Source organism: Mya arenaria, chromosome 5 (genome assembly GCF_026914265.1).
Source record: "Mya arenaria isolate MELC-2E11 chromosome 5, ASM2691426v1".
Taxonomy (NCBI): domain Eukaryota; kingdom Metazoa; phylum Mollusca; class Bivalvia; order Myida; family Myidae; genus Mya; species Mya arenaria.
This window is the reverse complement of record NC_069126.1, coordinates 9029139-9054685: the sequence shown is the minus strand read 5'-3', so window position 1 is coordinate 9054685 and position 25547 is coordinate 9029139. Positions and strand designations below refer to the sequence as shown.

The 25547-nt window shown below is 34.3% G+C and overlaps 1 protein-coding gene across 6 annotated transcripts; it reads right to left on the bottom strand.

The window, feature by feature from the left end:
• Nucleotides 1-461: 461 nt before the first annotated feature.
• Nucleotides 462-25525, bottom strand: LOC128234728 (uncharacterized). 6 transcript variants are annotated; one of them, XM_052949166.1, is made up of 13 exons: nt 15857-18183; nt 15076-15189; nt 14659-14749; nt 12361-14525; nt 10113-10289; nt 9196-9302; nt 8953-9094; nt 7889-8035; nt 7431-7625; nt 6956-7066; nt 4450-4515; nt 4196-4286; nt 462-4024 (listed from the first exon to the last, which is right to left on the bottom strand). In XM_052949166.1, exons 4-13 carry the CDS (start codon nt 12419-12421, stop codon nt 3391-3393), a joined length of 1731 nt encoding a protein of 576 aa, XP_052805126.1. In that variant the 5' UTR covers nt 12422-14525; nt 14659-14749; nt 15076-15189; nt 15857-18183; the 3' UTR covers nt 462-3390. The 6 variants fall into 6 exon arrangements, with proteins under 6 accessions (XP_052805126.1, XP_052805129.1, XP_052805130.1 ...); XM_052949169.1 differs by having other exon boundaries at nt 7889-8032; XM_052949170.1 differs by having other exon boundaries at nt 10113-10286.
• Nucleotides 25526-25547: the final 22 nt, after the last annotated feature.

Here is a 25547-nt window from a genome sequence, read left to right as displayed (position 1 = left end):
CGTCAAGGTTTCAAATTAATGTTGACCGTCAGCTTGAACTGGTCAAGTAAACCTAAAACGTATTGTCCTATATTGAACCGGTTTTTATGTTAAATGATGACAATTATTTATTGAAAATACGTCCCAAACTGTTTGCTTTGACATTGAAATTTGACCTACTTACCTATAGATAAAAGATGTCATTTACTGGTCAAGGGCAATCTAGCAGTGTAGCATCATGGTCCTAGGCCAATCCGATCTCCAGTTAGTACGCGAACAATTGTTTACAAACGATCCACTTATCCATAAACAATAGGCGCCAAACGCTTCAAAATGTTCTCCAGTAATTGCGCGGACAAAATATGGTCTACCGACCGAACTACTTATTAACAGACCAACCCACCGACCTATCGACATTTGCAAACATATGTGCCTCCTTTTTTAGAGGAGGATGGATGGCATTAAAAAGAAATGTCAAATTGAATATTGAATTTCAAGTTGAAGCTCTATTAGGCTCGTTTATGTCAATATCAAAATGTATAGACATGCATCAAGAAATTATTGAACCGAAAAGTAAAATCAATTCACGTATATATAATTTACAGAAACTGTTTTATTTTTCAGAAGAAACGAACGAAAATGTTAAAACAACATAAACAAATGTTGTTCCGGTAAGATACATACTATGTTACTGTATTCTATGCCGTGGTGTACTATACAATGTTATGTTATATAAGTGTTACTTCTGTCAGTGTGTCTTGGTAGACACGACAACTGTGGGTTCGAATATGATTTATATTCTTTTTAGCATAAAAACAGTGAAACGATAACATACACAAACATTAAGGTAAAAATAAAAAAATATACAAAAATAACACAACACAAAAACGGAAGAGACAAAACATCTAACAAGGCGCAAATTCATTTAAAAATATACAAAAAAAACAAACAGAAAGAATAAAAATAGCCAATCAAACATATACAAATCTTGAAAACACTCGCACCAATCAATCAACAATAAATAAAAACACCTGATATGAATAGGCGACGTAATGGTGTTTTATTTGTAATAAGCATACATGGACTCTTGGTGAAATTGAAAACTAGCAAGCGCCATTGAATAAGATACGTAATATTTAGATGGATAAAAAATTAAATCAAATAGTATGATATGAGAGTGCCTTTATTTTATGCCTATCAATTTCCCATATTGAACTTTGGAAACACAGCATGCCATATTAAAAGTTCCGTGTCACCATGTCGCCGTCTCCTGATTCCGTATCATGCTAGTACAGTTTGTAGTACTAGTATATAAACTAGGGATGCAAACGAATATTCGAATATTCGATCAAACATTTGGTATTCGAATGTCAAAATCGGTATTCGAATATTCGATGCTTTGTTGTTGAATACATGTTTTGCCTACAACTCTATTGTTGTGTTAAAAATTCGTTTGTCTTGTTTTTACAACAATTGTCCCATAATACCAGAGGTGTGAATATGATGACAATACACTATTCACGCGTCATATGTCATTTAGAGACATATCGTAGGGTACTATAAAAAGTCCCCGTAATTTTACAATAACTGGCTGTAAGACAAGTGACACAAATCCAGTTATTTTCGGTAAATTTAAATGCCTCTTCCAAATAAGGAATAAACTAGTTCCCGAGTTGGTTTGGTTTTTCCATAGTTTTTTTAGTAGGTCAATCCCAGAACGAGGCTGCTTTTCCTACGGAAAGACCCTCTATTGGCGTATAAAGCCATTTGACCAGAACTCCATCTAAGTTTACGTTGTTTACAAATATGAAGGCCGCGGAATATAAATTAAAGTTTTTGTTTTTTACTTTGTTTATAATGTATTACAGCATTTATGACACAACTTACCACGTGGTATACACACACAGTAAAATGAGTACCGTTTATGATTTTGTGTGTGCTGAGAAATATTATAATTGTTTTCTTATTAGCAATTTATTTATCTTGCTGAGATATAAACATTTTCTCCTTATTTTTCTAAATAAAGTGAATATTGTAGCCTCTGACTTGCTTCGCTGGTGTAGCCGCCCTGTACACAAAAGTATTCATACGCGCAAGCCATTCCATATATGGACACTTGATAGATAGCGGTAAATTGAAACCGAAAAATAAAGAGGAATGAATAGTAAGGTGAAAAATAAAATGACTATTACGATGTGACGCTTATCTAGTGACCTGCATTAGGTCTTGATTGGTGAGTTAACATGTTTAAACATAGAACTGAACGAAATACAGATCACCAAGAAAGTGTCCTATCATAATACACCCTATTTCTCTATCAATGTTTAACAAATGTTTGATTTACATTCATATTTGAGCTTTGACTGCTGTTTATGAGAAAGGATGATCAAACACGATCATGAAGGAATTTTACTACATAAAAAACAAGTGACTTAAATATGAGTAAGTTTGTGATGCAAAGGTTAAATGGCTGCTTTACGAAAAAAGTGTCACATTTTCATAGTACGAGAGTTAGAAAATTATCGATTTCGACAAAAAAAAAATAGAAAAAAAATATATTACGTAGACAATTGTGTATTAACAGAGTAATTTACTAATATTTCGACAAAAGAAGTTAAAATCTCTTGCAGAATCTTGCGGGAATTCAAATGTTCCTATTGCTGTTCATAAATTTAAGCTGAACTTTTAATTTTGCGAATATCTTCAGCGAACGGACAGTCCAAGGCAAGCAGTGCCGATTTTTTTTATTCTTTAAAATAACATTTTACACATTCCGCTGTCTATTAGAACTGTAACTAATATCACAAACAGTGCTGTGTAACTGAATGTTTACTTCTAAATCCAATGAAAGAGCCACACTTGTGTTATTTTGATTTGAATAAAATATGTTAGCATGTATTATCAAAACTCACTACTAGCTACTCCCCTGCAACACATTCGTCTCGTAGCACGAATTTTGAACATGTCCTTTACGTGATAGGTACTTTGTACTCAAAGTAGGCTATAGTATTGTAAAACGTTGTTATAACTGACTGTTAATTACTCACACTAAAAATGTCAATTCTTTAAACACTCGCCTTTCTTAAAATAATGAACAGTTAATAAAAGATAAAGTATGTTCTACAGTCAAATATCATATTTAGAATTCAAACACACAACGGATAACGTCACAAACTTATTATAATACATGTGATTGATAAAACATAATGGTAATTCCTTATTTTATTCATTTACAGTAAAGTACAGAAAAAAGTCATAACTTGCTACATACTGGTAAACAGAAAACAGCCATTTTTGATAACATCCTAATAGGTATACATACTCAAATCCTTGATTGATCACATCTAACCTATGATATTGTACCAGGTATCAATTTTTCCGTTTTCGAAGTCTACGCAGACACTTTTATAGTCAATCATCACTGTTTACGTTATCAGGAAAGTTGTATGGGTTATCATCACGGTATGCGTTGCCATTATCATTGTTTAAGTTGTTTGGAATGTTGTTTGGGTTATCCGTCTCCGAAGAACTCTTTCTATCTATGTTCAAATTGTTGTAAGCGTCATCTGTCCCATCTGCCGTTTGTCTTTCGATGCCGTTATCATTATCTGAATCTATGTTTTGTGTTGCTATATGATCATAATCATTGCCGTCTGTTACTGAGACTTCGTTGTAGACAAGATCTGCATCTGCAAAATTTACTTTCAAAGGTGAGCCATTCACGAAACGGGCTGTATTGGCATGGTCATGATCTTCGCTCTGATTTGAGTTATTGGATTCCTTCAATGTGTCGTATTCGGCATACATATCACCAGGAAGAGCATACGGTTCGGTGTCCGTTTTTGTTTTAACGAATCCACTGGCACCCTGAATAGGTTTCTCTCTGACAACATGGCTAGGGTTGTTTACACTGGTCTTTAAATCTTGTTCCGTGTTTGTTGTTGAATTGAGTACGGGATTAGATATCTCTTGAGATGGTTTCGATCGACACTGTCTTTCGTTTCGTTCGGAAATACAACTGGTGAACCAGCTCCTCAGTATGTCCCTGGAACCATTTATACAAATTATATTACCTGTCACTTCTTAGAACGCAGTAAAATAGTATTCAGTAGATATTTAATTTAAAACAATCACTTACACTTAAACATGTGTGTGATTTATGTATTATATATATTATACACATCTATAAACATATATAGGAACAGATCGTCCATACCTTTTCTTAATCGCTACTATTATTATTATTATCACAGCTATAAGCAAAGTCATCGGGACTAGTATTCCTGCCAATATTGCTGCAGAGGATTCTGAAATAGAAACATCCGGTGACATTTTAATGCACATATGCATAATGAAATTATAATTACATGAATTTGGAAATTAATTATGGGTAAATCCATGATGTATACACGGGTTGATTATCCTTAATATTGAACGTCAAACAAAACATAACTAGTAACATCAACCTACCTTCTGAGCTCGAGGAATTTGAAGATGATGCATGGCATTTTTCTTGGGAAACATCTGTAGCTGTTTCTGTAAAACATTGTTATGTGTTTTAAACATAAGTCATACATTTGAATTTGCCGTAGTTCTGCGTTTCCTTAGAAGAACGCATAATTATTAGATTACTTGCATTTCTATTCCGATGAGCGTGAAAACCTTCGAAAAACCTCTTGATCTTATCAAAGCGACGATTTTATAGATCGAATGTTTTATTATGGTAAAATATATGTGACGTCGATAAAACCCGTGACGTCGTCGACGATGCTGCTGTTGAAACAGCCGAGTTTACACAACTTTTAATTATATTGGAAGCCTTATTTTTCGGCGCTTTCATTGGATTACGCCTAAAAATCTTTTCAAATAATTAGTGTAAATATAAACATGAACTATTTTAGGTTTAGGTTCATCTGTGTATCAAGATTTCTGGCCATTCCACGAACAATCTTGAAGTCATTCGAATATCACTAACCCTACTCTGACCAAATGTTTTCAATCAACTGCAAAATCAGAACATTGAATTCTCAATCACTGGGTTTATTGGGGGATTAATTCTGGATTTTTTTATGTTTAACATGATTTAATCCATCAAACAATTCAGACGAAAATCCTTATTTTAAGAAGATTTCAGAGAAAATAATGCTAATCTAACTACTTTGGATTGTGCAGTTTTTGTTTAAAATATTCTTTAGAAATGTATCCAAAAAAGAAGGTGAAATGCCGAAAATTGTCCAGTATAGCAGAAAAGGATAGTCTCTTGCACGCTGTTTGTTTTTTTACCATGACGTTATGGACAATTTTAGCCAATTGCCAACTTTTTTGGCACTGACTGAAAGAAAGGAGGCCAAGAAAGTTATCCTTGTTTACAAAGGGTACATTTTTTGCAGAAATGTTTATTACCAATTTCATCAATTCTTATCAAACCCAACATTTTAAAAAGACATGTTTTATAGAATAAGTCTTAAACATCGTGTGTTTTGGAATCTGTCCGTTGCTGAGTGTTGTTTGTGCAAATAAATGAAACAGTTGCCTTTGGAATAGGTTACAAAATAAACAAAAACAAAATATAAATTTTAAATCTAACATTTGTGTTTTAGCCAGGTGCCTTTTACTGTGGAGGCCGGTTGTGTCTATTTACATTTCACTTTGTATGTACTGCAGAACATCTCGCGGAATGAAAATGGACGCTACCGCCCACCATACACGAACAACATAGCACCTCATAGATCCACTTATGTACCTTAAACGGGGGGGGGGGGCGGCTAAATCAAGCTACAGCTACAATGATTAAATGATTTTTTTAATTAATTGCTATGTAGCCACCAATTCCCCAGTTAAAAAAGCGTTAGCTCAGGTTGTCGGTAGCGCAGGTTTTCCTGTAAGCGCACTCGCTTCTCACCAAGTCAACCAGGGTTCGATCCCCGGCATGGGCGCATAAGAATTTGGTTGGTGGTCACCAATAAGTTGATCATGATAATGCATTAAAGGCATAATGGTTTCCCAGTTTAAAGTGAGTAAATCTAGCATGTGAACGTCACGTTATTAGTACAGATACTTATACCGACGCTATTTAAAAACTAACTGTGTTGTACGTGGAAGACAAACTCAGTCAATTTCGAAATGGACAAAATAGCAAGAACTGCGAAAGATACATGTGTCGTAAGCGATGTGATACAGCAGTAAGTAATATTCAATGCGTTGTACACAACGTTATCAATTTTATGTACGTTTTGACAACTTCCTTTTTTTACACAATCTAATAATCTACATGGAGTACAAAAAGTAAAATCGATGTCATTGACGTCACATACATTTGTATGCAAATGTATCAGAAATACATAGGGGATATTATAATAGGACGCTTTTCTGGTGACCTGTATCACCTCTCGTTCGGTGTGTAAATACATGTTTACTCACTGAACGAGACGTGATACAGGACACCAGAAAAGCGTTTTATCGCAATACATTTTATTCCATTTATTATATACCTGCCTATTTAATTATTCCTTTTTATTTTCGTTTCAATTTTATTTAAACTTACCCCCATCTGTCAAATGCGCGTATGAATTCGAATGTGTTACGTAGTTTTGTGAATTGAAGTCAAGGAAGGCTAGTACAGCGAAACGAAGTCAGAAATTACAGAATTCACTTCATTGAGCAAAATAAGAACAGAAATAGTTTGTGTTTTTATGTATGTGAGTAATCAGTCCTAGAGGAAATAGAAAAATAAATACTATTGTAAATATTGGTTGGGAAGAATTGTTGAAATGTGACGATTGTGTTAAAACTCTATGTAAGACCATAATTGTGTTTATCTATATGATGTACATTTGGCATGCAGCAATATACACATACAGACATGAATGACGTGAATCTAAAAGATTATAATAGGGAAGAACTATCATTACGTTTTATTAAACTGAATATCACAGTTTTTCCCTCTGGTACATTTATAAAATATCGAATTTCATACCTTCTTCGCAAAGACTTAATTTGCTTTTTATCTCTCCTTCGAATTTTACTTCGTATATACCATGTTTTTTCTTCAAATATCCAAATTCGTTCGTACAACTCGGTCCATACTCTGAAAATAATTTAACTTACATGCCTTTTCAATCACATAAGCATTTATAGAGACGCATATATTTAATTACGAGTTATATGTGATTTTAACTTTCAAACTAAAATAAAACTCCCAAAGCGTGATTTGTGGAACAAGTGCGTATATATAACATGCTATAACATATATGACATGCTGATTATTTAGGTCATATGAAACTACTTACTTTAACTTTAACTTTAAATTGAATTTGACACGAACTACTTTGTAAGTCAGACACTTCGGCCATTGACAAGGTGGCGACAACAGTCGATGATACAGTCGTGTTAAATACATTGCATTTTACATTTTATTTATTTGCCAAACGTATAATGAGAATATAACATACTGTCCAGTGTTCTCATTGCTGGCATTTTTATTATGCCCGTCCAGTGAGGTTGGTTAGCCAAGGCATTGAACTTTGTTTCAATTATACTTTTGTAAGACGACGGGTATTTTTTGTCCATAAAACATGTGTTTGAAGCTTGTATCCATGTAGAAGTAAAGGTATCCATACCGGGGTATACAGCATGTACTGGGGATTCTGAAAGCCATGCAAGTTATTTTACTGAAGAATAAATCAATTCTTTACAATGCAAAAACGCCCTAATGAGTGGATACACAGTAAGGTACTAGTATGCGTTTATGAAAAAGACTGGTTATAAGGATCATTCAACATATGCATAAAAACGATATATACGTATGGCCTATTGAAATCAATGCAAATGTAGGTCTATACATAGCGGTTATGATAGAACAAATATTTTTATACATGTATTCGTATAATGTATGATTAAAACAACTAACTTGAAAATGGCATGTTGCTACACAAAACTCTGTATGACTCGTCTCGATCGCAGGATCTCCATTCAAACACTCGTTGTTGATTGGTATCATTGTATTGAAAGATCAAACAGTTACCTTGAGTAGTGCATTCGTCGCAAACTGAATCTACTAAACATAAAGAGGTATAAACTTGTATAAATGTATACAAAAAGGTAGGCTTTTGACGAGGGCAATGTATATACAAGCTATCAAATCAACTCGTGTTTAATATCTCGTCCTAAAACAGGTTTTCTACAATGTTTTCCTTCTTAACCATGAACAAGTCTTATGGAGTATTGCAAATAACTACTTGATAATCTCATTTGTCCAGTGGAACATAGAAGGCGGCCCATTAACCACTATTTTGTCATTGTTTGCGTGGCTTTTGTTTTTAATAACACGATGGAAACTATAGTGACAAACCTGGTAGCCAATATTTATCAAACTCTTTTAATGGCAGTCTTAACAGATTCATAACATACAAAAACACAAAACCATAATGCATCAAAATTATTTATCAATACATGTTTTGGCTACAGCATTGGAACGGTCAGCGAATCAGGACTTTACTGGTTTGTATCCAGTCAACACAACCTCACACTTACAGCTGCCCTCACACAAATTGACCGTTTTGAAAACTTCTTTTATTTTTTGTCCTGGAATGAGCCAAATTAGGCGTTAATGTCTGAAAAAAACGGTAAAATAGGACTGCTGATAGCAAATTTTAATATTTACTTTCGGAGATTGATGTTGCATAGCTAAAAGCGTTACTTGAAAAATGATGTTTCCAAACAAATGAAATCTGTTCTATTTTGAGTTATCTTATATCACTGGCCGATCCTGAGACAAAAGAGAAAAAAGGTCAACACTGTGAATCTGTGTGAGTGCAGCCTAAATACTATATTAGGTAACATAAATGAATTTTATTTAGCTTAGTTTTATTTGGTTTCATAAAATGTTAATACAGATTACGTTTGAGTCTAAATCGGTTAGTTAAAATGAAGTAACTAAAATATTAAATATTTTCTATACAAGTTTTCTATCACCTGTTTCCGATTCGGAAGTATATATCGAAAAGTAGGGCCCATTTTCAGCACCACATGCAAACATGTAGCCAGACAAACTACATATGTCGCAGTTTGGGTGAGGTGGTCTGTTCAAGTCATTTACACAAATGCAGTCAAAGTTCTGGAAAAAGAGCAATTCAATATTATATATCAATAGTTACTGTCGTTGCATAATCTTAATTTTGGCATCTCTGTTAGCATATAGTTACCATTACAACATACTTTGTTGTTCTTTCTTATTCCAAACGCCATACAGCCACACGCGGTACTGCAGTCTCCAAATGTTTTCACAGTAAATGATTCCATTGCTTCCTCTGATATATCACAACCTTAAAGGGAAAAGAAGATATAGAGCAGTTCATATGATTGATAAATGTGGTTTTCATCTCTAAATTGTATCATGTATGCAAATGTTTTCTTTGTTTTCTTAAATGTATGAACTCCAAGAGGCGGAGCTTAAAGGTCTAGTTTAAGGAATGTTTGGCATGACAATCCCCTGCTGTGCATCTCCTGTTAATTGCACTGATGTCACAGTAGGGGCCAATTTCCTGTTAATTTGATTATTGGCTCAGGGCCATTTAGGGTCCATTTCTATAATAAAACATCCAAAATTGCACAGCAGGATTCTCAGATCAGAGATCTGATGAGACAATTATGCAATTAGATTAAAATCAATACACAGAGGTTGTGTACAATAGACGTTTTTTTGTTTGTTTGTTTTTTGTTGAGGGTGTATCACTTATAGAAGGATTAAACTAGGCCTTTAACCGATTTACAACTACCGTGTAGATAAATCACAACGCAATTTACTGATACCGCACTTTATTTCTTGACTGTTGTCCTTGACAACATGGTACAAAACAGTTACGTCCCTGGCAACCCTCTTGGTTCAAAGTATACACTCGCGTTAAGGCGTCCATGTATAATTATAAAGACTCGGGCTGTCGGTGCCATAAAACCATACTGCACATATTTCTATCCAATTTATATTATATCAATTACGCTAAAATGTAACAGTATAAACTTCTTATGTCATGGTATTGAGCATAGCCGTTTCAGCTCTAGGATATATACATGGACCTGTACTAACAATATTTATCAAAATAAATGTATGTGATTAGGATTAAAGTAGTACACACCGACATATGTAAAACACCTTGGAGCTAAGTAAACTCCGATCCACATATCTTCTCCAGGTTTTACACGGGGATCGTTCACAATAAGCTTTCCGTCCTCGGCAACTTCAATTTCCGGTTTAGCTAACTGGCATGGATAGCTATTCCATATCGTGGTATTTTCCGACACATATAAACCTGCTTGTATCAATGAAAAAAACAACAATCAAAGTCATTTTTATCTTGGACTCATTGAATGTACTTGTACACAAAATATAAACAAAATTATAACGTTAATGTAAAGGCATTCTTAATTGTACCTAAACGACGGTGTTTGCTCGACGTGTTCTCGGTGTTTCAATTATCTTACCGACTATACTCTGATTTAGAAATCACTAACAAATGATGTCACTGGATTTTACATGGTTTAAACTGTTTTAAGTACATTACGTTTCGTAAATGTTACGAGCATAATACAGAATTACTAAAGTTATTGAATATATTTCGCCTGTTGAAGTAGTGTTGAAGAAGAGTTGACAGTTTTGAAATGTAAGCCAATTATCAACAGTTGAAAAGAACCAAAACTTGAATTTGCTAAATACCTCACAGATATTCAAACACATTCGCGCGTATAGGAACACAGATATAACGTATCATCTATATGCCCACCTTTAGTGTTGGACTGATTTTACCTTCCCACAAGATAAAACATCTAATTTAGCAACCTAAAAGTGCCATCTTCGTGACAGGAGTCATGCTTGCTTTGATTTTAAAACATTGTTTGTTTGGGGGGGGGGGGGTTCTAAATCATGTCTGCTGTGATAACCATATCATTTTGCATTGTCATTAGGTTTTAACAGAACTGTATTAAACTGTCCATTAAATGCGGTGACCTTAACGGTGTTCCGTTAAAGCCATCGTGTCTTCGCTCTTTCGCTCTTTCGCGAAGGAGCGAAGGAGCGAAGACGCGGAGGGACGACGGCGAAGACACCAATGTACGAAGGCGGAGAAGTGAAAGTGAAAATACGAAGGCGAAAGGTCGAAGACACGTCCCTTCGCTCCTTCGCCTTCGGCCGTTCATACCGTTGTTCATTCGCCTTAGTTTTATAACTATTTAACATGGCTGACCATGATATTGATGTTGAAATTCGCAGGTACTTTCATGCAAGGCATTCCTATCAAGAAATCGACGTGATTTTATCATTGAACGAGCGCAGAGAAATAAGGTAAAATACTCTGTTTCCTTTTTTATTATTATCACAGATACAAAAATATTAGCCGATTTTTCAATGTTTAGCTATATGGTCACTAATTCCCCAGTTAAAAATTCGCCAACATATCGCATATAGTTTTGTATCTGTTACAATACACAAATCCATAGCTTGTGTTTGTTGTGATCATAAAAGTCAAATGAGCTGAACATTATCATGTATTAAATTAAAAAAAGATCACCAAACTATATAGTGCTTTCAGTGAATCAGTAAAAAGAAAATTCGGCGGGAGGACAACCTTCTCGCCCACCTGTGCCACTTCATATGATTCGCCGTACGCAAGACAGACAATTCGTACCAATAATTGGTACAACTGTAGAGCGAGTTGTTTTCCTTACATCAACAACGCATTGTTACCGCAGCAAAAATGAATTGACAATTAGTTAAATGAGTGTAAAGCGCTCGGAAAGGCGAAGAGGCGATGAGGAGAATGTACGAAAGTACGAAGGCGAAGGAGCGATGTGACGAAGGCGAAAACTCGAAAGTACGAAATTACGAGTGCGAAGTAACTACGGGGAGAAGGTGAAAGAGCAAAGTTACCTTCGCATCTTCGCTTTTGTTCTTTCGTACTTGCGCGTATTCACCTTTGAACTATGTGCCCTTAAAGATGCTCATGTGATTGTGTTGACTCCTGGGTCCGTCACTGTAATTTACATTGTCATGTAGATCAGACAATTTCAGAATGTAAAACCCACGTTGTTGTCCTTAAAACCGTCAAATATTGTACAGAGCTGCGTTAGCATGTTTATTTTCGACCCAGTCTGGGATAAGCGATGTTTACAAACATATTCGTCGTAATACAAGTTTATTTAACCAAGACCATGACGTATACCTTACTTATCTCGAATACAATCCAAACTAAAATGCCGTGAGTACACAGACACGGATACCACACTGGTTATGATTAAAGACTGTACCAATAAACATCACAAACATACTACAAACATATTATAACTATATATATAAACTAATATATACTATAAACATGCTTACTTCATTACCTGCTATAAGTAAGCTCAAGTGTAGGTATACCAGAAACAGCAAAATCAGTAATCGACACATCCTGTTTCAAATCGAAATGCAACTTCTTAGTATATAACTTGTGAACTAAATGCATATTTCTAAAAAGTATTTTCGTCAAGCTCGCTACGACATTTTCTTTCCTGGTTAAAATGAGGATAAATTTCTATTTAGTTAGAGGTGTTATGCATAATTAACTTCAAAAACGAACATGTGAACAATAACATCCCTATTACGAGTATAGATCGTATTTCCATCTTGAATATTTTCCTTTTCGGGTAGTTTAGATGTTTCTCACCTTTTTACCTTGCAAGAAATTATATCTTTAAATAAAAGTTGTACTTCTCTGGGAGATTGATGGACACACATGTGATCTGCAGTACTTCTTTCAAATTTTGCGACAACTGTTCAAATTGTGATTGTTTTTTCAGATATATGAGCACATTATAAAGTATTTCACCTTTGGGAGTTACATGTAACACGATGCCATTACCAGCGTTGTTGGCTTAAACATAGTTTTAAACAATCGTCACTTGGATACATACTTTTGCAGTCAAACTACAACGATGCAGATATTGTTTAATAGCCAAATTCTAAAAACAATCTACCTGCAAAGGCAATTTCAATTTACAAACGAGAATATCATATTGCATAGAATGCAAAATATTCAACGATTCATACCTTAATTGAATTAAAACGGCAATTTGGTATCTTTACGGCAGTGCCTGGTTTAAACAATATTTATTTCAAAAGAACATTTTAAGAATACACAAGGTTAGAGCACAATCAATAATAAAGGATTTTCTGATGTAATAATACATGAACTGTGGAAAAAAGAAAATATCAAATTAAAACTCAGCGACTTCATCAATCAAAACATGCAAAGGAAGCGAAAGAAAGGAAACTACAGGGACAAACTTATGTGAAAAACTACAGAAACAAGTTCAGTAGCCAAAAGATTAAACATAAACCCAGTTTAATGGCACTTGGTAAACGCCAAACACATAGAACACAAAACAAAAAAACATGGAACAACAACGCAAAACTCCACAAACAGCACAGTGCATATATACTATAAAACAATCTAGGTATGTTTAAAAACGTATGTAGCAAAACCAAACAACAAACAAATATATAATCTAAAACAATTCTTTCTGTTGATGCCCTGGGTCCCTTTAAATTCAAGTTCTCAACGACCACAAACAGACATAATGATATCTTATTGATATATCAGCAGGTATATTAGATGCATGGACAACATATTAGCTTGCTGCTTATTCTTATATAGCGAAGTTTACATAGTTCATAGGATCGTGTTTGGCATGTGTGATGTCTGTGGTGTTTTGTACACGTCTTTGTTGTGTCTCTATTCTAATGCTGCTGAGCTTTGACTTTATGCCTTAGAATCGAATAATTGTACACAGTCCCCGTTTATTTCTTTTTATAATGTTATTGTCTGTTTTAAAGTTCTGTTGATCCATATGAATGTTGCTATCACTTCGAATTAAGTCGATACAGTGCCACTTTGTCGTAATTACTATTAAAAATAGGTTTAATAGCGCCAGCTCTTCCGCTGTTTACAACGCTGTTATAGTCACCGTCACTAGTTGAACTTTCGGTGACGTTGTATGTATTATCTGTTATGTGTTTACCAAACACCTGCGGGTGCAAATGACTGTAGGTGTCACCGGTCTCTGCTTCAGTGCAGTGATACTGACTGTCAATGTTTATTTTTGCAGATGACGTGTCGTTAATATGGTCATATTCTTCGTTGGGTTTATTTTGTAATAATTTGTTGTAAACATTAAAGCTTCGTTCCCGTTCGTCTTCGTTCTTCTTATCGTCGTCTGTTTTTGCATTAGTATCATAATCGTCTGTGCGCTTGTTAGAACGATTGTAATCAGTGGTGTCCTCTGCATAGCTATACTGATCTTCTTGGGGAATGCCCTCAGGTTCACTGCTGCTTAAATGTGATATCATATCAGATTTCGTGGCACTTTCCAACAGAAAATAACAATGTTCATTAAGCATTTCGTTTTGCTGTTTGGATGTAGTCATTTCAAATACAGGTTCAGAAATAAGGAGAGGAGCCTCCAAGACGACTATGCCTTTTTCCTGTCTCTTATGTTGGCAGATTAGCAAACCACTGTAAAGTAAAATTAGTGATGAATGCGTTTATTCTCCATTATCGACTACTGGACCGAAAAGTTCTCTCTTAAAAATGAAAGTGTATAAACAAACTATTCAGTACATGTAAATTGAGACTTAATATACGTTACCGTTTTCTTAAGACTATCAAGATGGTAATCACTGCTATAACCACTAAGAACAAGAGGACACTAACAGCAGCTACTGTTGCAACATCTTCACCTGAAAGTATTGTTTTAATATATACACTATCAGATTGATACTTCTACGCTTAAACAAAACATATTATCTGTACAACAAAATGTGCCCTACTTTTACTTAACCCCATTAGTGTATCCATGTGGTTTCAGTGCCGTTAATTCAACCTTTATACGTTACATAGACGTTCGGATCGACAGATTAAGATAAACATGTGTATGACTGCCTATCCCGTTTTGTGTATTTCTATACATAACGCATAGATAATCAATAAACTCTAAAACAATAGCAAGATAACTGATAAAATTACAAATTATTTTCATATTTATCAGAATGTTCATAAGGCATACCTTTTATCTTCTCGGTGGTGGCGTCTAGTAACAAATATACGGGAGAAGTACCGTTTCTTGTGTCGGTTGTGGTTGGTGTTTGCTTTGATGAAGTCGTATGATTAGTTCCTGTATCTGGTGAAAAATAATATTATTATAACAATGTTTAAACATATATCTGTTATCATATATCAGCGGTTCTGAACGATGCAGACGTACTAGAACTGTAACTTGTAAACATAAAGTTCTTTTCGTCGTATTCTGATCTCCAAACATCACTTCGATTCGATCGCCAACTTGCTTTATGTAGCCAACTTTGCTCTTTTGATTGAATGTGGAGCATGCAAAAACGGACTGCAAATTTAAACGACTTAGTATTTACGATTTTATAGTCTTAAATCTAAAGTTGTTTTTGTCTACATACCGTTTCCCTGTAGATCCCATTTAATTATTATGATTCTATGATTACTTATCTACAACAATTCCAAAGAAATCATGAGAAAGCGGTTAAAAGTATGAAGAATCGGATATTCTACTATCCTCTTGCCAATTCCATTTCCTTTGCGTTTTTTTTTGTTATCGGGAATATTTGCAGTTCATTTATAAAATGTCCTTTTTACGAAATATGTCAGACAGATATTCTTAACATTCTATTTCAAAATGATATTGTTATTTAACTTTAATTGTGGATTTTAGAAGAAAAAAATCTTTATCTCTTAATTGCTTTATACAAAGGATTTTTTAAGATTTATAATTGTTTGCGGAAATGAAACGAGAACACGCCAATACCATTTCTACTTACTTGACGCAAATACTTCATGGCAAATGAACGCAAGTGTATATATCCAAAATGAAGATACTTCCATTATGTCTTTCATTTCCCGGGTATATAAAGGCAACACTATAAATAAGTTGTATGTCAAACGTCCATCTTTTAGTATTGTTTCTCTTCCTCGTTACTCATAACACTTACAGTGAAATTACAAATGTATGAAATGTTTTAAGGCCAGTCTTAAATAAGTGTTCGTTGACAGTAAGCAGAGTCCAAATTGCTTTTGTGAAACTTAAGCTTTTGTTTCACTTTATTATGTGCCCAACGGAAGGCATTTAGTAAGTGCATCGTCCGTCCGTCCGCCTGTAAATCTGTACCACCGTGTTGGGATCTCAGTCATAGATGTGTCATCATTAAAGCTTTCAATTAAACATAAAACGTTAAAGAGTAACATGGAGAGATGATTTGAGTGTAACATGTATGCTCGAATGGTAAGGTCACGCGTAGCTTTCGATCGAAGTTATCTCTAATGTAGAGCAACATGGGAAAGTCTGACGGGCATACCGTCCGTTGTGTTGTATTGTCCTTTGCAATTTTAACCCATGTATCCTAATGTTTATCAGTCAAACACAAGCATGACATTTTTGGGAAGTACTTGATCAAGTGCTTCTATAAACATATGTTTATGTCAATCGTATCCGTAAACAAGCACTTTCAAAAGGCGTTGTCATAATAGTAATTAAAAATGATGCCCCCAAACCCCGATGTCCGGAAATTAATAGGATCTTTGTTACACACATACCAATTATCTTACGACAATTGAATAAGTTCAAAGCATCAATACACTATATGCATTTGGTTCTGATATGTTAGTTCTTTTTGTAAACATCCTTTAGCGACAAATATCACTTAGGTTTATATACGTTAGTCACTGGCAACCATTATAGAAATATCATGTGAGCATTTATGTTCAATGACGAGACTCGGGTCTAACATTGATAGCGAAAGTGTTATTATTTACCATAGCATGACACATATCTTCTCAATCTTAAACTACCATGAATAAACACTTCTTATTCCTTTTTGTTTTTTATTGTTTCTATTTCACAAAAATAAAATGCCGCTTACGATGGTGCTAAGAGGTGTTGACTGTGTAGCAGGTATTGCTCGACGATAGTCCCAATCAAACTAAGACTTGAGATAACTGCAGCGTTTATATTAATAGAGCTTTATGATACATATTCCACGCGAATGAGACAAATCAGCTTTCGAAACGGCAGAGCTGACAGAAATGTGGCTACCTGATCCATGTGGGAACCTTTATTATTTTTTTTTTTTTTTTTTTTTTTAATTATTATTATTATTTTTTTTATTTTTATTTTTTTTTGGGGGGGGGTAACCTGTACCCCAGTGCCCAAGTGCAATCTTCAAAGGGAAGTGCACTAATGTATATACTAAACCACAACCATTATTTAGCAGTTTGTGACAAGTAAAAGAGGGTTCCTCTTAGGGAAAAATGTTCAAAATTGTACGCCAGTTAATTTTTATTTCAACTTCATATACACAATTCAAACAAAATGAACGCGTATATACGCATGCAAGTTATCTAACTATAGAAAGTTTATATATCTCACTGGATAGATTTAAAATCAAACAGATGTGATAAAATATGTTAAAACAGTGTTAATTAAATTAGATATTAAGTGTTTCACATTATTAACTTCGAAGCTTGCAGCGCTCACTGTGCTAATCGCTTGCATCTCGACCATGTACTTTTTATGTTGTGTTCTCGTCCTCTTCATGAATGTACTATTCGGGCAAACGGCGCTAAATGAAATCGGCAGGGACAGTGCCAGCATCCAAACAATTTAATTTTACTTGTCAAAAGACTGCTGAAAAGGCAAAGCCTAACCGGTGTATGGCGAGATGCTCACAATGTCGAGCAACAGACATTAAACAAATATAAAAAAAAATCGTTATTGGTTAATGTTGGGATGGTCAACATAACGTTCATATTCTAGATTGTTTGACATTAAGTGTCATAGTCCCCCTCTTGGTCTAATAGCGGTGGAGGCATATCAATATTCACATTAATCATGTTTTTCGATTCAATGTCGTTTTCGGGAAGTTATCCCATTTCAAAATCAAATCTATTATAGTCCCTGTAACAAAAGCACTTGAGCGTAATTGACAAATATTTGATTCCATATAATGTGTGTTATCTGTTCCAAAGTGGTCAATTCATCAGATAAAATTTCATATCTTGTATCGTTCTCAACTACAATAACATGGAATGGTTGCGGTTCCACTCAGACCTATTTATTTATATTTATTTACATTTATTGTATTTATTTATCTTCCATCCTCACTACAATTTGGGAAATGTATGTCCATCTCTGGACTTTTCGCTTCCTTTGTTTCCATTGTGTTAAAATAATCAGTTTGCATTTCAACAACTAGATCAGTTGCTTCCTCTGTTTCCTCCTCTATTATTGGCAGTGGGGGCATGTCAAATTCTGAGTCACTCGCCTCCTCTATTTCCTCTTCTATCGTTGGCGGTGGTGGTAAATCAAACTCGGAATCAAATAAGTGTCCGTTTATATCATTTTCTATTAGTCGTGCAGTTTTATACACGGCAGTATCTGCTTTACTTTCGCTACATGTGTGTAAAGGCATTTCAACTTCTGCTATTTTCTCTGCCTCGCTATCATTCCATGGTTGAGTTGGAACTTGACACTCGAGTTCGATTGCCTTTTCTGATTCATAACTAGTCGAGCATTGTGATGGATTTTCAGTTTCTATTAAAGCATCGTTCGTTTGCTCTTTTGCGTGTTCAATCAAATGCGGGAGTGGAATGTCAGGTCTTGGACAGATTGGATTTTCGGTTTCAACGACGTTACACGCAGATGGTGGTGTGGGTGGTGGTGTTGGTGGAGGAGGTGGTGATAATTGGAATTCAGCATCTCTGTCATCTGTATTTTCGAGTTGTGATGATGTTAAGTTATCAATCTCTAAACTGTTTGATTCGTAATTACTGGCTACAATTGCGTCATTGTCTACAGAATGTTTTCCATCAATACTTTTTTCTTCAATCTCCGTACTTTTACCATTTACAGTATGGTCATTTTCCTCCGCTTTTACATCGGGAGTTTCTAAAGAGTTTTGAATAACAAAGTAAGTAGGATTTGAAGCTGAGAAGTTGCTTGTGGTTGATACAAATACGGGTTTTGATATATCCGGATGTTCATGGTTAAGATCGTAAGCAATTGTCTCAATATCAACACTCTTTGATGTGTTCGCTATCGTTCTCCTATATAAAAGAACATAAAATATTAAATAAAGGTTGTGAAAGTCTAAACTAATTAACATTTGAAAAATTATATTTAATTGCATAACATTTCATTAACCAAGACATGGAAATTACAAACAATCTAGAAAACAACTTGAATGATAGTGTTGACGTACCGTTTACAAAGAACCAATATCAGGATCAACAAAAGAACAGCAGGAACAGCTATACCGGCGATTATACCAGAGAAGCCTGAAATAATTTAGAAATACAGAAATGACCATAAACCAACTATACAATGGTAACTACTGTGACCTGTTTGATGACACAGGGATAGAAAGTCAAAAAGACAATCAACAATAATTCCATGACACAGGTTGCCTTACTATGAAAATAGTGTTAATCAATACATGTTGGTGTTGCTGGCTTATGGTCGACGAAAACATATTTTACTGGAGGCTATGTTCGCATAGGAATGTGATTTCATGAGAAAGTGAAATATACCTTGATCAGTTCTGTCGTCATCGTTTTTCTTCACTGAAAATGCAAAGTCAGTTATAATCGCATTGTATTTTTACATCGACCAGTATAAACAAATTGACATAAAAGGAGTGTTGTTCTAGCCGATATATATGACGTTACAAAACTTTAGATTTTCCTGCGAGGTTTTGTTTAGCTGCTATCAGTTTGATTTTGGACAACACGTTTTCCGACAAAAATATGTAGAGGATATTTGTTTATTTCAGTGTAAGATCGTATTTTATTTCACGAGTGTCATAGAATAACATATTTTCACGAGTGGCGAAGCCACGAGTGAAAATGTAGTTTTTTTATGATCACGAGTGAAAATAAATACGATCTTACACTGAAATAAACAAATTTTCTGTTTCTTTTATGCTTATTTTCGGAGTTTTATTTGTTTTGTTTTTTATTTCTGAATTACCCCCTTTTTGAAAAGGGTGGGCTTTATGCCGCTACCCGTGTGGCGCCCCTCATGCATAATTATAGCTGTCAACTTTTCTACTTTCGGTTTGCTGAGAAATAGTTCTCTGCTATTCATTCTTATAGCTTAATATTCGCTCGTTTTTTATTGCAAAGCTTTATGAACAGTAAAAAATGAAGTATTATTAGTGCACAAATGTTCCAAAAAATAATGAAAACACTTTATTTTAACCAAATTACTACACGCTATTTATGGAATGAAAATTTGGAAGGTCAAATGTGTTGGCAAAACAAATGTGGATACTCATTGGATTTTAACCATTCTTCTTAGTTTAAGACTGCATATACGCGTGTTTTTATAGTAAGTTAATATTCAGTCATCTTACAGACCAGTCTGTTTCGCTTTAAAATGTTTGTTTGTTTTCCAGAAGAGTAAATGCCACACTAGTTTGTTGACACATTTTGAGATGTGGGTGGGGTAAAAAATATCGGATCTATCTGTAAATTGTTGTGTGAATTCTCCATGAAGCTCATTTTACGTACTACAACGGTTAACAGTTCAAAATACATTTGAACGATGCTATAAAATTTTATTTATGTTCGAACAGTTGTTTTTGTCTGTAATTTGTTTGGAATGAAAGCAAATGTTTGAACATTCAGCTTCAAAGATCAGTAAAATGTTTGATAAACGGGATAACCGGTAATAAATGGTAAGTTGTAAGTTTCCAATTATATATTTATTTAAATTTATAAAATATTTCTTCTTTTTTTTAACATTTTTTGACATAATTTACTGAAGTCCAGTGTTCTGTTTTGACCAAGGCAATTACATGTAATAACAAAGGATTTTAAAAGTAGTTCTGAAAATTGATATATTTCTCTCCTTATTTTGCAGTGAAAATATCAAATTGATATTTTCACTGTTGTTAAAATCCCATATTTCATCGTAAAGCATGAAAGAAAACTAATTATTTTTTAAGAAAGATTTCCGAAAAGAAAGATTGATTTTTATACTATGAAATGAAATACTTTTCCTTAAACAATACCCTACCTTGAAGACACAAACATTTTTTCTTCAATGTATTTCCGTTTTCGGCAACGAAGTCTAAACTGTATGTGTCACCCGTCTTATTTATGAAACCGAACTGCCGGGTTCCACATTTCACTAGTTTGTCTAAAAGTAACAAACGGTTATAAACAGTGAATAAAATTAAAGCAACCTTTGCAGAACAAACAGTTCATTAATAATGGACGGATGTCAACGTGCATTTGATACATGACAGAAACACAAATAAAAGACCTTTGTATACCGTAGGCACTGACTATCGATGGCCATTTGGCTATTCCAGTCCAATAGTGGTGTGCATTGGTAGAGTTTGATGATGCATTTTCTAATTCCAAATCTACGGCTGGAAATGGTACGTGTTGAAAACAATGCAAGCTGAAGTTGTTCCATTTACTTTCATTTGAAGTCTCCATGCGAACATCTGGAAAAATATTATGTTGTCTCTTCAGTTTAACGTCACATTTTCTTTAATTTAACAAATCAGTGATTTATCAATTCTTCCATTGATTTTATATGAAAAACGTAAACATGTTACTCGTGGAATTATAACTGCTGCATGCTATGTTTGAAAACGTCGACCAGTTGCAATCTTCCCATTTATACGCTTCGCTTTTCAGGCTGCTGTTTGTTGCCAGGCAATTTTTGTTTTTAGCACAGTCGCCACAGTCTCCGAAACATTCCGTTTCTAAAACAGAAACATGTTTGTTATTAAAGACGAGTTAACTACGGTTGCTCAAAATAAAGAATAGTAAATCCCTGCATTATTTGTACCTCGATTCGGCTTATATATTCTCTAGATAAACACCCGAGTCGTTCCAATAAGGTTAGGTACTTACTGTTTTCAACTCTGAAAATCGAGAAAGTGGTAGAATCGATCGAGCCACAGGGTTGCGTTTCACATGTTGTCGCGGTACAGTTATTTCCAGGTAAAACTTCATTAATGTCAGCGCACTTACATTGCATATTCTGGAATACAGTTTAGTTTGAGTTTGAGGTATTCTAATATAAATTAGCGAAGTACGTATACGTTTTGAAATTTAACAATCAATCTGACCAGAATTAATTGTTGTGCTGGATGGTGTTGTATTCATAGCTCGTATCTGTGTAAACTAGTGTTTGTCCTCGCGGTTAGTAGTATACATACTACCACAGAGATTTGAATGTATGATGCAGATCCAAACAGTTGCCCATTATTGCATCATATATAATTGACAATTATATAACCCTAGTGGATTTTTTGATCCTATAGAAAGTTGCAATATCGTCGACAAATCATGTTTAATAGTTTAATTGTGTTCCATGACGTATTAAGCAGCCCATGTTATGTTGTATTCTTTTTAGGGTCAATACTGATTTTAACCAACTGAGGCCACAGGCAACTATTAAAAGTCGCCAGGGGCAGCTGTTGGGATATGCATCATACATTAAAGTCTCTGTGCATACTACCACATAGCTAGACATTGTCATTGTATTATTATCTTTTATTGAAGACAATTAAGTCCATGGATACGCGTGTAATTCGAAGTACATAAGAAACAATAAACTGTCACTTATAGGCAACTGTAATGTAAACAATATCATTTGTCTAAATCAAATGGGAAATTTAAATCGCTCAATTTACTATGACTATAAGTATTTACTTACAGGTTCCGATTCTCTGATCCCAAATGTATTACATCCGGTGGCCATTTTGCAGTCACCAAGACTCTTAACAATAAACGAAGGCTCGCTCGTATTTGAAGGCTCACTCGAAGCAGCAGCGCATCCTATATATTGATTAAAGTACCACTATTCTTTTCTGGGTCATTTTTCATACATACCCTGATACATACCCTTATATATGTGAAAGAAACGCCATGTGAGCATATGCGACCTTGTTTTTGTAGGAAACGGTAGAATGGGATTTGGTACACTTGTTCATACTTACCCTGGTATATGTTAAAATATTTCGATTACCACAAATGAGTACGTGCTTCTCTGATGCCTAACGACCTCATACTATTTTGGCATCATTTAAAAAGGGTTTTGGGAGTAGAGCGAAAAAAGTAAAAATTATATAGAAAAAATCTTATAAACAAGCTCTTTGGGGCCTTCAAAGGTTGCAAAATAGGTCATTCCGAATCCGATTTTATTTGAAATAAATAAAAAATAAAAATGCTTTAACTTTATTTATAATTATTTTTTGGTCATTTATTTTACATAATCATAATCAGCAAGCCACACCCTTCCAATGAAACCATTATTTTATGGGGTCACCAGGCATCAATATTTAGCATTACAACCAATAGCACATAACAATGAAAAGCTTAATTGTATATCGGATACCTAAAGATTTGCAGCTTACGTGAGAAAAGTAGTATAAACATCTCAAGGTTTTAAATACCTTTTTGTGAATGTCAAGGATTTAAACATTTTCAGAAATAGTTTCCTGTTCGAGGTTAAGCAATCTTTGTAATCAATAGTGCATGTATTAAGAAGCATACTCTGTTATTTTGTTACTTTTATCAAGCTTACCGACATATATAAAAGCTAGCTGGGCTTTGTACATATTAACCCATACACCTTCAGTAGAAATGCTTGGAATATCTAGCGTGTCATTGAGCACAAACTCCCCATGATCATTAACTTCAATATTTGGTGCTGCGAGCTGACATGACGAATTTTCCCAACTCGTTGATTCCTCCGATATAAAGTATTGCAACCCTGCAAAATCAGACAGTCATAAAACAACTATTTCTTTTAGTATGACTTAGTTCGTCATGTCAGTTGAACAGTATTTCCACCAAGACACAAGAACAAGTTCAGCGGAGGGTATTATACACTAGGAATCGAATTAAAGAAAACTCTTCATAGTTGTTTATTAAGGAGGCAGTATGACGATAATCTCTGTGATATTAAAGATATTAAGGACTAAAGCTTGGAGAAAAAATCACATGTATTGTAAGACTAAAGAATATACGTGATAACTTTTCATTACTCATATCACAGACAAACTAAGCAGAACGAATCACTTGTCGTAAAACAAAGACCGGTACACAAGACCAATTCAAAACTGTTTCCTTACAAATACAATAGTGCAACTTTGAAACAAAGTAGAATAAATAAGATTACCTTGGGCACACAATTGTGTAAAATGAGGCGATGTAATTAATCCGATAATTATGATTCCTGTGCTAAAAAGTTGCATCTTCCTTTGCGCGCGTAAAAACTATGATATGAAAGTTGGTGTTAAGAATACAAATAATCATAAAACATTCCTTCCTCCTAATGTTTATTTTTATTATTATTTTAGTGGACAATTTCACTCTTCCGTGTTAGAACATACCTCTAAAGTTTCTTTTGTTTCCAAGATGCAACTATTGAGATAAGTGTTTAAATCTTTGCAGGAAAGAAAAGGCAATTCAATAGCTTTTGAACATTAACATCCTTACAAGCATGTATTTAAGAGGTTTAAATAAACTTCCTCTTTAAAATAAAACGTTTAGTGCTGAAGTGGTATGATATACATAATCCATAAGTGTTTTCATTTCATTCAGTTTCAGTCCTTTTTTAAATCGGCCTCATTTGTCTTTAGCCATTTTACAACACGTTAGTTAATAGCTAAGATATATCACAACTACATAAAGACTGACAAATATTTACAGGTATAAACACAATATCAATATAAAATATAAATAGTGATAATTGCATGCAAATGGAAAGAACATTTTGTACATCAAAGTATATATTGTAAGCATACAATCATATATTGAATATAAATATAAGAGCATAAATATGCAAAATGTTTTACTAATATGATCCTTGTTTTTGTTTTAGAATGAGCCAATTTTTGCGTAAATTTCTTGGAACCAGTGATAGATGATTGCTGACAAAAGATCGGATCGCAATTGTTTATATCTAGCCTGGCAAACTCATGCTTTATAGCTAATAGCGTTACTTACGCTTTAAAAAAGAGCATTTCGGCATTTTTGCAAAGAACTGAGATCTATTCTTTTGTGAGTTATCTTATATGACTGCTTTGAAGGTTTTGGTGCCAAGATCAGCTGATTCTGAGACAAAAGCATAAAAGTCAAAAATGTCAATCTGTGGGAGTGCAGCTTTAAAGGCTTTAACATTATATTCAACTTAAGAGATATTCTGTAACTGCACCAGTAATTCATTTTTTGATTGATAAAGTATTTTAGCAGCATGGCATGATCTCCAATTATCTGCTTTAATATATTAAGATAGTTTGTGATATAATCAGGATTAAAGCTGCACTCTCCCAGATTAACCGTTTTTCCATTTTTTTTTTGTCTTAGAATGAACCAAGTTTTTCTTACATAATTATCTGCAAACCAGTGATAAAAGACTGCTGACAAAACATCAGATCGCAGATTTTCATATTTCCATTCCAAAATTAACGTTTTATGGCTTAAACCGTT

Coding starts and splice junctions, on each gene's coding strand:
- LOC128234728 (XM_052949165.1), bottom strand. CDS start 24,310: ATGCAACTTTTTAGCACAGGAATCATAATTATCGGATTAATTACATCG. Junction 21,809..21,959: donor GATTTTCAGAGTTGAAAACA/GTAAGTACCTAA, acceptor TTTCTGTTTTAG/AAACGGAATGTTTCGGAGAC. Junction 19,368..19,619: donor TGACGACAGAACTGATCAAG/GTATATTTCACT, acceptor AAATTATTTCAG/GCTTCTCTGGTATAATCGCC.